Source organism: Centropristis striata, chromosome 23 (genome assembly GCF_030273125.1).
Source record: "Centropristis striata isolate RG_2023a ecotype Rhode Island chromosome 23, C.striata_1.0, whole genome shotgun sequence".
NCBI lineage: Eukaryota > Metazoa > Chordata > Actinopteri > Perciformes > Serranidae > Centropristis > Centropristis striata.
Genome location: NC_081539.1, coordinates 9,742,969 through 9,759,519, shown reverse-complemented (window position 1 = coordinate 9,759,519; position 16,551 = coordinate 9,742,969). Strand labels below are relative to the sequence as shown.

Genomic DNA, 16,551 nt, shown 5'->3' with positions numbered 1-16,551 from the left:
ATGGGCTGCTAATGAAAGCCCGGCAATATTTACTGTAACTTAAAGGGGAAGTATTTAATTATTCTTTTATTTGTGTCTGCAGATCCTGATTCCCTATGAGAACCGCACCAGTGAGAACATGTACAACAAATTCACACTCTCTCGCCTGCAGCGCTCCATCCCACAGGTACATTAAACCTCTGAAGTCCAGGAGATTTTGGTTGAAATGTGTCAACTTCCTATGCATTCATTTCTGTCTCTGTTTAGCATCTTTCAGTCTGTCCTTACATCACATGCATGGCTCCTTTTTCTCCACACAAACTTGGCTATAAGTCAGATTTTTCATTTTATTTTAATCAACAAAGTGTAAAGCTGCCAGGAACCCAAAATACAAACAAAAGACACAGGTTTCTATGGAAAAGTACCCTTTTTTTTTTTTTTTTTTTTTTTTTTTTTTTTACCATTTATGCACACAAAAACAGCACAAAAAAATAATAAATAACAAAACTACAAAACAGTCTATTTGCATGTAAATTAAAAATAATAAAAGTTTTCATTGTTGAAAAAAAATTCTCATTTTAAAAATGAGTCTAGAAACTTAAATGGCACACTGTTAAAGCTCCTATAATTGGACTTTCAACTGGCTTTCTCAGCTTGTCTACATACCATATATAAATAAAGTTATTACTGTAAATAAAACATGTGACAAGAATAATCATAGCAAAATCATTTTTATATCTTCCCTTGTTTCTCAAAGCTATACCTCATTATTCATGGTTTATTTTGCACATTTCTGTTAATGACTAAGTTTGTAAGAAGTCCTGATTCTGCATGCAAAAATACTGTATCAATCAATTAAACTTTATTCATATAACACCTTTCAAACAAACGAAATGCACTTCAAAGCTCATTACAGGCGATTCAAAATTTAGGATGTTAAAAATAGTTAAATGTTATTAAATAATAATCTAAAATCAACGGTATAATGTTGATAAATAAATAAAAACAAAACAAAATTATAATATATTATATTTTTGTTTAGTATATTTAGGAAAAAAAATGTAAACCACATAATCCTAAATAATTAATGATGATAAAAAGAGTTAGTCTAAACCTCCAAAAATATAAATCACTACATAAAAGCCAGACTAAACAAATGGATTTTTAGTTTATGTCTAAAAATCTCAATATTTACAGCTCCTCTGAAGCTGTAAATCTCGTACTTGAAAAAGTGAAACACACCCAAAATAAGGAGTTCCTACTTGTGAATCTACCATGACTTCATGAAGAATTAAGTTATCTGACGTCACACAACAGTGGCAGCACTTTTTAAATGGTAAACCATCAATTAAAAGGCAACAGGAAGCATATATGTCTGTATTTAACTGAAATAATACATACTCTTATAGAGTAAAACCTGCTCTGCATACGTTTCCAATTACAGAAATGCCCCCAAAAAGTAACAGGTATAACAGCGTCAGTAAGTCGTGCATATTTTTCCTCCACTGTTTGGTTTACATTTGCAAAGAGGCTGCACTAATGAGAGTTCAATAGTGTATATACTTGCCAAAAAAACATCAATTATTCACTGTCAGCCATGTTTTACTTGTTAATGTTTTGCCTTTGTGCACCTTGAACGGGAAGTTAGAAATTCAACTGGGGAGTTCTGACCTCTGACTTTTAAAGTAAAGAATTACACATGAATTATATACCAGAATAACAACAAAGGGTTGTTTTTAAATCAATATTTTATTCCTATCCTGTGCATGTGCCTTTCTCTGTCTGCAGTTTGATTGGCTGGGCTTTGTGAAAGCTGTGGTGGAGTCTAAAGTGGACCCGGCTCGGTCCATCTCCTCCTCTGAGCCCGTCATCGTCCGAGCGCCGCAATACTTCAAGGAACTTTTCAAGCTCATTGAAACCACTGACCCCAGGTACACACACACACACACACACACACACACACACACGAACAGCCAGATAGAGAACACACACAGACAGATGAGCACACAGTGCAGCCTGAGGGCTCCTGTCTCTCATTATAAGTATATTATAGCGTATAATGAGATTACATGTAAGCATTTAATGAATGTCCCTCCTCTCTCTCTCTCTCTCTCTGTCTCTCTCTCTTTCTCTCTTTGTTTTCAGGACTGTAGCGAACTACGTAAAAATTAAATTGATTTAAATCAATAGGAAAATATAAGTAATAAAAGATGGCATTCTTTTTTTATGCCTGATCAAGCACCCAAGAAAAAAAAAGAAGCTTAAAATAATGTTGTAGTATCGTAGTATTTTAAAAAAATTAATAATTTTGAATAAGAAATTACATTAATTTGAAATATAGGATTTGTTTTTAACTCTTAAATCTAAACTGCATTTCTCCAATTTAAATATTTGATTTTAAACTTAAAGCTGCACAAATGGGGTTTTTTTGGCCACTGGGGGCAGCACCAGCTTCCTTTAAGCATTTTTCTTAGTAAAGTAAGCACAGATGCTGCATACTAATATGCATATTTTACTGTTTTAAGTTAATATACATTACATTTATGTTTCAACCAGCTTAGGGGTATTTGGTGGTTATTTAATAGGCTGCTTCAAGTTAATTTTTTGATTGACTTTGTTGAATTTTGATTACTTTTGGGCCATAAATCAATGATTGATTCAATATTCTCTCTCTGTCTCTTTGTTTTCAGGACTGTAGCGAACTACGTACAATGGAGGACAGTTTTTTCCAGGATCACCACCCTGAGCCGCCGCTTCCTGTACAGATACTTGGACTATGCTCGGGTTGGTACAGGAAAAAATTATTAGACCATTGTTTTCTTCAATTTCTTGTTCATTTTAATCCCTGGTACAACTAAAGATTTTCTTGATAATAACCAAAGCCATTATCAAGAAAACCATGGAAAATGTCTAGATATCAGCTCTTAAATTAAACTATTATGAGCTATTTAAGTTGTCACCATTATATTTGTCCAAACAAATGTACCTTCAGTTGTACCAGGCATTAACATGAACAAGAAATTAGAGAAAACAAGGGTGGTCTCATATTTTTTTCCATGACTGTATGTCTAAGAAATGTACTGTAAAAAAGTTCAAGATGAGGCTGTTTCCTTATTCCATTAGGAGTTGACATTTTTCAGATGTATGGTTTGGAGTTTTCCCACTTTATGCAGCACATATGTGGAAATTGTTTGTCTATAAAACACTGAAATATGGTTTAGATTATGCTATGTAGCTCTACTGTATACAGGAAGAGGCCTGAATTCATAGTTAACTAAACAAACTATAAATCTGACCCAGAATCAGACTAATTCATGACTTCCTTTAAGCATTTTCCTAAAGTAAAGTAAAGTAAAGTAAAGTAAAGTAAAGTAAAGTAAAGTAAAGTATAGTAAAGTAAAGTAAAGTAAGCACAGATGATTCAGAAAACAGCTTGTGCTGCATACTGATATTCATACTTTACTGTTTTTAGTTAATATACATCAAATTTATGTTTGAAGCTCCTGGGGCTATTTGGTGGATGTTTTATAGGCTGCTTTAAATATATATTTTTGATTGACTCAGTACGTTGAATTTTGATTACTTTTGGGCCATAAATCAGTGGAGGAGTCAATATTTTTCAACCAGATTGCCATAATTGGAATTTTGAACAGCATGGGAAATAAAAACTAGATTGAATTAAATCAATAGGATAGTATAAGTAATAAAAGAGGGCCTTCTTTTTATATATCTCATCAAGAACTTCTTCAGGTATGGATATTTTTGCCAATGTGATAGAAAAAAAAAAATGTAAAAAACTTTCTCAAAATTATCTCATAGTATCGATAAATAATAAGAAACATTCTAAAAAAAAATCATTTTAACTAAGAAACTAAATTAATATGAAATCAAGGATAAATTGTTTCGTTATTCTGTGAAGAATTTATTATTTTGAGATACTGACAAATAATTTTGTTTTTTAATTATTTTTTCGCTCAAGGCAGATATTTTATCCTATTTTTTTTCTTTTACATGCAGAAATTGGCATCATTTTTCCATGTGACCTCACTATTTTATACTTAATATAGTTACTAATATTTATTTTAAAATTGATACTTTTTGCAGCCCTGCTTGCACTGTTTTGAAGCTACAGGCACCAGTACAAGATATATGCCAGAGAATATAAAAATTCAGACTCATAGCACCTTTGAAACCCAGTGTTACAAAGTGATTAATTTTTTTTATTTTAAGCGAAAGAATACAGAGAATAACAATTAATCAGGGCAGGGAAGCATCAAAAAATGCCTTTGAGAATAATCTGGACTTGAGACAACATTTAAAATACTTAACATGTATATTTTTTCACTTTCCACGTTGGAATGTCCTATTTCAATATTCAAAACCTGCCTAGAGTTAGTACGTAGCATTGAAATAGACACAGCGTCAGCCTCATTTACATACAGTCATGGAAAAAATTATTAGACCACCCTTGTTTTCTTCATTTTCTTGTTGATTTTAATGCCTGGTACAACTAAAGGTACATTTGTTTCGACAAATATAATGATAACAACAAAAATTACTCAAGAGTTTAATTTAAGAGCTGATATCTAATCATTTTCGATGTTTTTCTTGTTAATGATTTTGGTTATTATCAAGAAAAGCATGGAAAATGTCCAGATATCAGCTCTTAAATTCTCTCTTAAACTCTTATGAGCTATTTTTGTTGTTATCATTATATTTGTCCAAACAAATGTACCTTTAGTTATACCTGGCATTAAAATGAACAAGAAATTGTAGAAAAAGGGTGGTCTAATAATTTTTTCCATGACTGTACATGTATAAAAAGTCAGTTTTTTAATTAGGAAAGCCTAAAAATCCTGAAAATAAAATGCAAATAGCAAGCGTCACTTTCTCAATCTCTGTTTTTATGTCGTGAAATGTTCATAACAGTAATTAGAGAGCTGGGAATGTTCTGTGATTTTGACTGCTTTGGTTTTCTATTTTAAGAACTTAAAAGGAGCTCCAAATTAACTTCCCAGCATGCTTTAAACACAAATTATAATATATGTATGACATACATAAATATCAGCCCCAGAATCTCCCACCCCCAGAGGCTGAGAGACCCTCACAGTCTAAGTTGGTTTTAACCCATAAGAACCCACGGTGACAAACGGTGTAACAAACACTTTAAATCTTCTAGAATCTCCCATATTCAGCTTTATGCTTCACATTAACTCATTAAATCCCTAATCGACACATACTCAACACCCTGGTGTGGTGGTCATGTGACTTTGACATGAAGTGACTTCTCCAAAATGTGGCTGTGACTGGAAACAGAAATGTGAAAAAGTAGCTAATTTCAAAAAGCTTATTTTTTGTTACGTGGTAAAGTTTAAACCCATTTAACAACTCTAATCCGTTAATATGGTGTCCTGTCTTGCATTTAACTTGTTCTGACCATATTTCCTGAACAAATTAAAGTCACAATTTTGATAGATATTATGGAGATGCAAAAGAAAAACGCAAATGGTTATTTGTTTTTATTTAGTATTGATTTATTCTTATTTAGGGGTAGAATTAAAAAAAAACCCATCATAAATGTGTTCTATGTGGTCAAACAAATCAAATCAAATCAAATCAACTTTATTTATAGAGCCCTTTAAGACAATGTTAGCTGATACAAAGTGCTGTACATGGCAGGACAGACCAACAATAAAAACAAGGAACAAGCAAAAACAACTAAAACAAAGTGAGTCTCATGCTGGGTAAAACAAAAAAACAGTAAATAAAAGTGGGTTTTAAATTAATCAGAATTTAAAAATTAATCTTAATTTTAAAAAACCACAAAGAACAAATAAAAACAAAAAATAAAACAGAGCAAAGGCTCATGTTGAGTTAAAAGCCAGTGAATAAAAATGGGTTTTAAGATTTCTTTTAAAAGCGGACAGTGAAGAGGCCTGCCTGATGTGCAAAGGTTAATTGTTCCACTTGGTCTGTTGTATATCCCCCATAATTTTCCTTTAAGGATTATGGGTCTCGGTTTTTATGGGTTAATGTAAAAGGAAGTCAAGTCAAGTCAAGTCAAGTCAAAGTTTATTTATAGAGCACATTTAAAAACAACCTCAGTTGACCAAAGTGCTGTACAGTTATTAAAATAGAATAAATCATACACAAATAGGTATAAATAAAAATAATGAAAACAATAAAATACTAAAAACAGTAAAATAATCAAATAAAATAGAATAACATAGTAATATAAACTCAATCCAAAACAGAGTTAGAGATAAAAAAGACAAATAAAAGGGTAAAAAAAGTAAAAAGAAAGCCAAGGATTCTTGCCTAGCTGGGACTGAACACCAAGGAGAATAAATAGGTTTTTAATAATAATAATGTTAATGTAAAAGGAAGAGACGATGTCACCTTGTATCTGCTCTCACACCCCCACCAGGTGACCACAGGCACCACTTCTCTGACCCCGCGCTGGGACAAGTGTGTTAACTACGTGGAAAACTCGCTTGTTTATGCCACCGGGCGCCTCTTTGTCAACACACACTTCCAGGAGGACAAGAAACACATGGTGCGTGTGCTCTGGAAACGACGTCAAGTCCTACGAGTGTTTAATTCTTGTATATATGTAACAGACGTGTGGATTGAGTGTATTTTGTCTGTGTGTCACCTGGAGATGATGTCAGGCGTCTTAATGTGTCATCTGCGTCAGTGTGGGAGTGTGTGTTTATGTGGCGATGTGCTGTGCTTTTTGTAAACACTTTAATTCATTTGAGTGTGTTTGTGTGTGTGTGTGTTTCTCAGATGGAGGAGCTGATCGAGGGCGTTCGCTGGGCGTTCATCGACATGCTGGAGAAAGAGAACGACTGGATGGACCAAACAACCAAGGACAGCGCAGTGGACAAGGTAAGAGCAGCTGAAGTAGTCAGGGCTGTAACTCCACAACCACTTTATTACGCTCAAAACAGCTGATTTGTTATTTACTCATAAATCTATACTGTATTTCTACAATTAAAATATTCAGTTTTAAATTTAAAGCTGCACGAATGTTTTTTTTGGCCACTGGGGGGCAGCACCAGCTTCCTTTAAGCATGTTTCTTAAAGTAAGTACAGATGATTCAGAATACTGTACCGTTTTTAGTTAATATACATCACATTTATGTTTCACCCAATTTGGGGTATTGGGGTAATTTGGTATTTTGTGGGTATTTTATAGGCTGCTTCAAGTTAATTTTTTGATTGACTTTGTTGAATTTTGATTACTTTTGGGCCATAAATCAATATTTTTTAACCAGATTGCCATGATTGGAAGCTTGAACAACATGGGAAATAAAATGTAGGTTAAATAAAATCAATATGATTCAATCAATTTAAAGCTGCACAAATGTTGTTGTTTTTTGGCCACTAGAGGGCAGCACTGTTTTAATTTTTCACCAACTCACATGCTGAATATCCATCTCTTTAGCTGTGGGGTTATCTTTGTGTCTTTATTATGCAAGGAAACATAATTGCATCTGCATAGCAGACATTGCACTCAAAAAATGTGTTAATGCAAGTAAAATGAATTTATGACAACATGTAATCACATAAACATAGCAAGCATGCACCTCAGACACATGAGTACTGCAAACAGGACAAAGATAAGATAATACATAATACAAACACACATGCACAAATGTAATGGCAACTAAATCAAAGGTGTGCAGCGGTAGGTGACTGGGCCCAAAAAAGAGTTAAATAAATAAACAGTATTCCAAAAGTTGATGACCGTTAAATTATCATAAAACTCCTGTGCAAAAGTTTTAGGCAGGTGTGAAAAAATGCTGCAGAATAAGAATGTATTCAAAAATAGAAATGTTAATAGTTTATTCTTATCAATTAACAAAATGCAAATCCATCCATCTCCTTCTTATTGTCCTCATCCTCCTTCTTCTCCTTCTCAATCTTCTTCTTCTTCTTCTTCTTCTTCTTCTTCTTCTTCTTCTACATAAAGTGTTTGACTTTCTTCACCAAACTGGACCTGACCTGTCTGGTCCAATCTTTTTGCTCTAAACTAAAATCTGTCATCACGACCATAAATTGTCCCGTCCCTAATTACTGCAGCTTTAACCCAGAATATTGAATGACTTGTAATGAGAATCTAACTTTGATGTCTTTGGTTTCTGTTTCATCTCATTTCATCATGAGTGCTCCCACATTTTTATTTTTTGATTTAAGACCTTGTTTTCCTCGCGTCCTTCATTTTACTGTCTTTCTACGTGAAAGAACATTGACTTTTAAAATCTTTTCATGGAGTTCTGTACTCCTTGAACCAAAATCCTGCTCATCTACCAAATTTGTTCCAACCACAATTTGAAAACCTTAAAAAAAATCAGGTAACTTTTGAGTTTTTGTTACCACCACTACCACTATACTAAAAGTATTTTATATATGCACTGTTCAATAGAAACCTCATAAAAATCCAACATCATTGCATTTAGAAACTACGTCTTTATTATTTGCGACTGGCTCTTTTTCTGTACATAACTAAGCTGTTGTAAGAACATTTTAGTCAGAGCTGTGACTCTTTTTATTTTCATTATTTATCACCTCTATTTCACCATGAAGTCCCATTGAGATCAAATCTCCCTTTTACAAGAGAGACCTGGCCAAAGTAACAACCTTACAAAAATTACAACATATGGGAAATACAACAAACAAAACTTGAAAAAATATCCAATAAAATGGAAAAACAGCTATTTAAAAAGTGGCCTCAAGAAAAACAACCACATGCTTTATAAACTCATTAATGCATATGAATGTTTCAAATTTTAGATTTTTTTTTCAAGATTACACTTTATTCTTCTTCTCTTTATCATATTATCTCTGTTTTCTCATTCTCTAAAGGCTCACGCAGTCCTGGCTAAAGTTGGATACCCCGAGTTTATTCTGAATGACACCTACCTCAATGAAGATTTAAAGCAGGTTTGTAAACTGCTCAAATGTAGTTATTTAGCACAGCAGGGGTACACCATGGGAGCAGAAAAATCTAAGTAAGTGTGCAAAAATAAGGCTTGATTGTTTTGTTTGTGTTTTTATTCATGGTTTTTCATTGCTTTCATCTACTCAACCATAAATGTGACTTTTAAGGGGTGCATTGGCTGAAAGATTTCTCACAAATTTGGATAAGATTGCAGCTGTTTTTGATAAGACAAAAAGGTATATTTTTAAAGATTTACCAGTTAAATGGATAGTTCAGATATTTTAAAGTGGGGGTTGTATGAGGTTCTTCTTATTATTTAGTGTATGGATAACCAGGAAGTTAAAGGGCAGCAGCAAAGCGTATTTAATCACTTAAATTCAACTTCTGTTGTCATGTCTCAAAAAAAAATTAAATTAGTTTAAATATTTACACGCTTCCAATTGCAGCTGTGGAAACACTGGTATAGTTGTCTTATTGTTCAATTAAAATTCAAAATCCAAAATTACTTTATTTATTTATTCATTATTATTATTATTATTATTATTATTATTATTATTATTATTATTATTAGTGTTATTATTACTATTATTATTATAACCATTATTATTATTCATAATTCATTCATTCATTTTTTTTTTTCATTTTTCAACATGGTCCTTTATTGTGGCTTGTATAAAACTAATTTTATTTATTGTACTGGTATTTTTTGTTTATTTGTTTGTTGTTTTGTCTCAGTAAAAGTGGAATAATAATAATAATTTTGAATATTTTCACAACTTTTCCTTTCTTATGGGGAACTGAACCTGGTATTAATCCTCTCTTCAAAACCACCAGACTCCTTTGACAAAAACAGTAATTTAACCTTGCAGAACATGGTAGTTGCAGGTCTACCGCTGCCTTGAAAACTTAGTTTAATGTGACTTTATGTAATATCTACTAACGTTTTAAACGCTAAAAGTCACACAATAACAGAAACGCACTAACCGGTCGAGGCAGCAGTAGACCAGCATCTCCCGAGTTCTGCAAGGGAAAATTTCTGTTTTTGTCAAAGGAGTCTGGTGGCTTTGAAGAGAGCAAAGTTGACAGCTTTAGTTCCATAGATTACTTTTGAAAGTGCATTATTTATCTGTGTATTTGCATGCTTGTTTTAGCTAGCATTCAGTGAGAAGGACTACTACGGGAACGTGATGCAGACGTTGAAGTTTATCGCCCAGTCTGATATCGCCTGGCTTCGAAAGACCGTCCCACGTACAGAGTGAGTGGCAAGATTAACCTTTTTTTTTTTTACTACTTTTTGTGTTTTACTTCTTCATTCACATAATGTGTGTTTGTCTTACAGGTGGTTCACAAACCCAACGACTGTAAACGCCTTCTACAGTTCCTCCACGAATCAAATCAGTAAGATTCAATATAGGATTGATTACAGAGACACCAGTGTTTGATTTAATTAATCAGAACTTCTTGACTTCTGAAGCCCTGTCCAGACAGGATGACGCTACACTGCACCTCAGTGATTTCAATTAAGCAACTGCCTCGGCTTCATTTTTGGGGATTATTATTATTGCTCGAGTCAGAATTAATTGGAAATTTGCATTAAAAACAAGCTAAAACTGACACAGAGGACATGAGGAAGAGGGTCAAATGTGATCTGTTTTGTAATAGTTACTCCCCTGAGAAATCATACTTTTTAATCACAAATAACTGGGCCTCACACAGGCTATTATAGATTTTTTAAAGCACAAGCTTCTGCAGTAAATTAATCCTGTCTGCGCAGGGCTGAAGACACACAAACCAAAACTATTTTCATCTTCTCATTTAGGATTTCCCGCCGGAGAGCTTCAAAAACCCTTCTTCTGGGGCCGAGAGTATCCAAGGTGAGATTAAAGGAATTTTACACGCTCTACTAACAGACCAAAGAAAAGTGCCACCTCATGCTTTCAACTCAGTGTAGTTCAACGTGTAGCTCTGAAACAATTATTCTGACACAAACCTACTAATTGAAACCCACAGAGAGCTGTAGTGGTACAAACAGCATATTTTAATACCTCATGCTCCGCAGATCATGAAATTACTGCTCATTAATCATATGGTTCTCCAGAAATTTAATTTTCACTTTATTAACAAAGTCCAAAGTCCTCACTGAGTCACTGGTAAATATTTCACAACCTTAAATTTTATGATCTTCAATACTTTTGTAATCTATACAATAAAATACAGTCATGGAAAAAATATTAGGCCATCCTTGTTTTCTCTAAGTTCTTGTTCATTGTAATGCCTGGTACAACTGAAGCTCATAAGAGTTTAATTTAAGAGCTGATATCTAGACATTTTCCATGGTTTCTTGATAATGATTTTGGTTATTATAAAAAAAACCCAAGTGTTTTTTTTTTTGTCTTAAATTGCATGTTATCAGCATAAAGGCATGTAGGGAAAGAGGAGACTTGTGGGAAGCCAGAGAGCCTATTTTCAGTGAGATAGCATGACGTCAGAGGTCACATGACCACTTCCTGACATGATATCCTGACATGCTTGGGCTCTATAGATCCCTTAGATCTTCTAGTTTCATATAATATCAGTATATCCAGTAAATTCCTAAAATGCAGCCCGCTACGCTTAGTTAGTTTGGTTAGCATTTGTTCCTTAGCGACAGAGCTAACAGAATTTTTCACAGTTTATTCAAAACATATTTGTACCATCAAGTTCTCTTCTTTGCAAAGAGAGGTAGTACACAAGGTTAGAATAGTTGAAGTAGTGTGGACAGCAACTGTATTACTCTCCAAAAACGTTTCATTGCAATTAATGATAATGATAATGACAAAAATAGCTCATAAGAGTTTAATTTAAGAGCTGATATCTAGCCATTTCCCATGGTTTTCTTGATAATAACCAAAATCATTATTAAGAAATGGTGTGCTATTTTTGTTGTTATCATTATTTTTGTCCAAACAAATGTGCCTTTAGTTGTACCAGGCATTAAAATAAACAAGAAATTTAAGAAAACAATGATGGTCTAATATTTTTTTCCATGACTGTATTTATACCATCAAATTCCCTTCTTTGCAAATAATTTAATTAATCCTGCAGCAGCCAATTTCATTTAAATGGTATTATTTCAACTGTTTTAAATACTGGTGCAAATCATTCTACTGTGAAAAGGAGCAAATAATTGAGACTTCATCCTCCTGTCGTTTGTTTCCAGGTCTTTGAGTTACGGAGCCATCGGGGTGATAGTCGGACACGAGTTAACACACGGCTTTGACAACAATGGTAAATACTGAGAATGAACTCAGAAAGCAACCACAATGACGTTAGTTTTCACAGAGATGTTGACTTTTGATGCTTTTTATGAACAGGTCGCAAGTATGACAAAAACGGCAACCTGGATCAGTGGTGGACCAACCTCTCCGTATCAGCCTTCAATAATAAGACCCAGTGTATGATCGACCAGTACAATAACTACCACTGGGACGAGGCAGGCCTCAACGTAAGAGTTCAACAGAATGAGCATGAAATAATTCCCTGAGAACATTTAAAGACATTCAAATAACGATTAGTCCAGAATTTTATTGCATAATGACACTTTGCAGGATTTTATATATTCAGTGTATTTCTATTTTATTTTTATTACTTTATTATTAATTTTTCAAGTGATCATATATTCAGCCACATATTATTCTATAATAATTTATTTATTCTATTTTTTTATTTATTCATTTTACTTTTTCTTATTTTTTACAAGTGGTACAATACTTAATGACATATTCAGCCACATATTATTTATTCATTTATTTAATCTCTTTTTTTTTTTTTTTTTTACTTTATTACTTAATTTTACAAGCGGTACAATACTTAATGATAAATGCAGCCACATATTATTTATTCTATATATATATTTTTTTACTTTATTACTTATTTTTACAAGTGGTACAATACTTAATGTACCTCAGCCACATACATATTTTTTTACTTATTTAATTATTAATTTATATATATTTTAATTAACAAAAAAAGACAAGAAAAACACATGGAACATAGTGATAATAATAATTTATAAATGTAACATAAATTAATAATGATAATAAAATACATTAAAAATAAATGAAAAAAATGTATATACAGTAATACATAATAATCTATCAGATGTGTATTTGTAAAATTAATTTAAAAAATAAATATTGCAGGGCAGGGAGAGCTGTATTAAGCAGAATAGAGAATTCTGGCTTTTCCCTTATTAAGGAACAATTTTCCTTGATGTGGATAACAAAGGATTAACTCTGATGATTGTTGCCTTTGTTTTAGACAAAATGAAAACCTGAGAATCTCTTCTTTGTTGTTGTGTTGTTGTGTTGTCGTGTAGGTGCGGGGCAAGAGGACGCTGGCAGAAAACATAGCAGACAATGGAGGCATTAGAGAGGCTTTTAGGGTATGATTTGTTTCCTTACATAACATTCTCATTTGCATACTGAGCCTTTTTTAGGGCCGACATTTTGACCTTTATTATGGAAAATTACAGGTTTACCTTGTAAAGTTAATGATGATGGTGTGCCAGTAAGCCGTGCCAGTGAGCCAGCATGAATACCAGAGTGTTGGCGCTGACTCTCTTATTAGTTTCACCTGTGATTTTTATTAGTTTGGCACATGTTACGCCTGTGTTTATTACCTGCACTTGTGTTAGTAATTCATGTCTCATTTCTTCTCAAAACTTTCTCAAAATTCCCCTTTGTGTGAAAGGATTATTTATAAGAATTGCCATGTAAGAAGCCCAGGTGAGAGAAGGCTCTCTTTATGTTTGTGTGCAGGCGTACAGGCGGTGGGTGGATAAGAGCAGAGGTGGCGTGGAGGAGCCTCTGCTGCCTGGAGTCGGACTGAACAACAACCAACTGTTCTTCATGAGCTACGCACATGTAAGGACACTATTTTTGCTCTCTGCCAATGCCATGCTCCAACAAGTAAGAGCTTTTCTGTGCTCTTCTGTTGTCACGTCTGAATTTATTGGCATTTTCTCCTGAGTAACTGCTAACAGAACAAGGTTAAGATAAGATAAGATAAGATAAGATAAGATAAGATAGAACTTTTTTTTAATCCCAACGGAAATTATGGTTCCATATTGCTCCAAAGTTACAAAAACAGTCACAATATAGGATAATATAAGAAAAACAATGAACAAAATAGGTAACAATAATAATATATAATATACTATAATAATAAATATAACAACATATATATTTTTTAAAAACTTAGTGTCTAAGGAGAAAAGTGAGTAGAGTGCAGATGACATGGCAGGATGTAATTTCAGATATTTTGCACATGATAATATCACTTTTATATCATGTGGAGGTCCTGAACTGGTGAGATTTAAGTAAAGATTTTAAAACAATTCCAATAAAATGTAAGTTAATCAGCTTCTGTGTCAACTGTAAAATCCAATGCTGTATAACGTTAAATTACTTATTTTATCAGTTGTGTTTGTACTCAAATACTAATGTTTCGGGTTTTTTTCCCTTTTATGAGATGAGGACGACAAAATATTGATTTCAACTCAGGGGCATGCAATTTGTTTATGTCCAGTGAAGACAATCAGTTTTATTTATATCAACTCACAAAAAGCATCTAAATCATGATTTAAAAAAAATGTATAAATCAATTTCCAGACATTTAACGAACAACAAGTTCTTTTTTTTAGTATAATAAACACAAGTGTACATTTTAAATTGCAGGCATATTTTTTAAAATATCTATATGTATCCATATTTTCACTTTGCATTGAATATATTGGATCATTGACTATAGAACTAATATATCGATCTATATTGATGTATCATTACACTCCAACTTCTTACAGAGTATTTCTACACTGTGATATTGCAACTTTTATATTTGAGATCTGAGTACTTCTTTCACCACTGAGTATTAGGGATTTTTTATGATAATTTTCTTCATAAGGTTGCATATAATGATACAACATAGCTGGAAGTGAAATTAAATACTTGAAATAATCCCTACAATGTATTCTGTAGGTGAGATGTAATGCATACAGACCAGAAGCAGCCAGGGACCAGATCCAGAGTGGAGCTCACAGTCCACCGAAATACAGGTGAGCACACACACACACACACACTGATGAGTGCACACACAATCCTCCCAACCTGACCTTTAACCACCCCTGCTGCCCTGCAGAGTTATCGGAGCTATGAGCAACTATGAAGAGTTTCGGAAAGCGTTCAGCTGCCCTGAATCATCCATTATGAACCGAGCTGCACAGTCCTGCCGGGTGTGGTGACCTTTGACCTCAGCTTGACCCTGAACCCGGCCAGAGCTGACAGCAGGACGTCTGTCGATAAGACTGATAATGCTGGACTTGGCCAACATAGTTTACATGATGTGGGAGCAATGCAAAAATGAGTTCTTCTCACTGAAAAAATAAACTCATGTTACGGTAAGAGTGGAAAATGTTATAGAATAAAGCTATTTTTAATGGACTACTGTATGCTACAAATCTGTAACTTTTTCCACAAGTACTTTTACTGCATACGATGCAGTTGCATTTGTTAAGGACCACAGATTATGGATTAAAGAAAAGTTGTAAAAACAGCCCTAGATATACTGTAGGTGTGACTTAATAAAGCTAGAACGTTTTTGTATGGGAATAAAAAATGTATATATTTAAGTAAAGGTAGATTGATTTGTTTTGTTTCTACAGAAACTTTAATGTCAAGTGTTATGGTAACTGTGGTGAATACACAGAAATATATCAGGTCAATATCTCCGTATATTCTTTAGCACCCATGTTGATGATTTCCCCGAGATTGATTAATGTTTGAGCTTAGATATGAGCAAAAAATGGGAAATAGAATCCAATTTACTCTTAAACCATTTTTTTTCTTTTTAATTCATTGTGAAATCTTATCATAATTCTAATTTTGTTCTCGCAGGAGAGTTCATAAATAAAATAATGTCATAGTGTTGCATAGTTTTAAGACTTAAAGATGCTATTTGGAATTTTCAGAAAATCCTTGTTATTACTGCCACCGGTGGCCGTTAAGTGAACTGCAGTCAGGTACTCAGGAGCAAGCATGAACGCCATATCATTTGCAGGAAACTGAGCCTGTGTTCTTTAAAAATAAATAAGTTCAAAGGTTGCTTTCTACAATCAAGAAAGTTAAAGAAGGTCTCAGTTTATAAGTTACGTTATAATTCGGTCAGGCATTTAAAAAGTTATTATTTCCTGGAAATTGCTTCACACAGTATCCTTAAAAGGAGGTTAAACGACTTTAGATTTGGTATGTTATGTATTGTGTGTGTGTGAGAGAGAGGGAGTGAGTGAGTGTGAGTGTGTGTGTGTGTGTGTGTGTGTGTATATGTGTGTGTGAGTGTGTTTGTGTGTGGGCTCTGCTTTGATACGTCTCAGTCTCGTCTTAGTTCCTGTCCCACTTTATTTCAGTCTCAGTCTTGTGTCAGACATTTGTATTCATTCTGCTGCAGTTCAGCCCGAGGCAAATGAACTCACAGAATTACAAGCACTCAAACTACAAGATGCACTCTCTTCATTTGTCTTTCTGTTAGTGAACTGCACTGCTGAGGTGCACTCACAGTAGTATTTGATGTTGCTCTGAAACAATGGGAGT

At 33.6% G+C, this 16,551-nt stretch overlaps 1 protein-coding gene across 1 annotated transcript in view; it reads left to right on the top strand.

Moving 5' to 3' along the window:
- phex (phosphate regulating endopeptidase homolog, X-linked) overlaps positions 1–16,241 on the top strand; it is a 28,609-nt gene extending 12,368 nt beyond the window's left edge. The window contains exons 8-22 of the mRNA XM_059327450.1: positions 83–166; positions 1,768–1,910; positions 2,670–2,763; positions 6,407–6,535; positions 6,769–6,870; positions 8,851–8,928; positions 10,078–10,181; positions 10,266–10,324; positions 10,746–10,800; positions 12,126–12,193; positions 12,280–12,410; positions 13,284–13,349; positions 13,726–13,830; positions 14,944–15,020; positions 15,104–16,241. Of these exons, the coding sequence (XP_059183433.1) occupies positions 83–166; positions 1,768–1,910; positions 2,670–2,763; positions 6,407–6,535; positions 6,769–6,870; positions 8,851–8,928; positions 10,078–10,181; positions 10,266–10,324; positions 10,746–10,800; positions 12,126–12,193; positions 12,280–12,410; positions 13,284–13,349; positions 13,726–13,830; positions 14,944–15,020; positions 15,104–15,206 (1,398 nt within the window). The 3' untranslated portion in view covers positions 15,207–16,241. The remainder of the gene's footprint in view (positions 1–82; positions 167–1,767; positions 1,911–2,669; positions 2,764–6,406; positions 6,536–6,768; positions 6,871–8,850; positions 8,929–10,077; positions 10,182–10,265; positions 10,325–10,745; positions 10,801–12,125; positions 12,194–12,279; positions 12,411–13,283; positions 13,350–13,725; positions 13,831–14,943; positions 15,021–15,103) is intronic.
- The last annotated feature ends 310 nt before the right edge of the window (positions 16,242–16,551 follow it).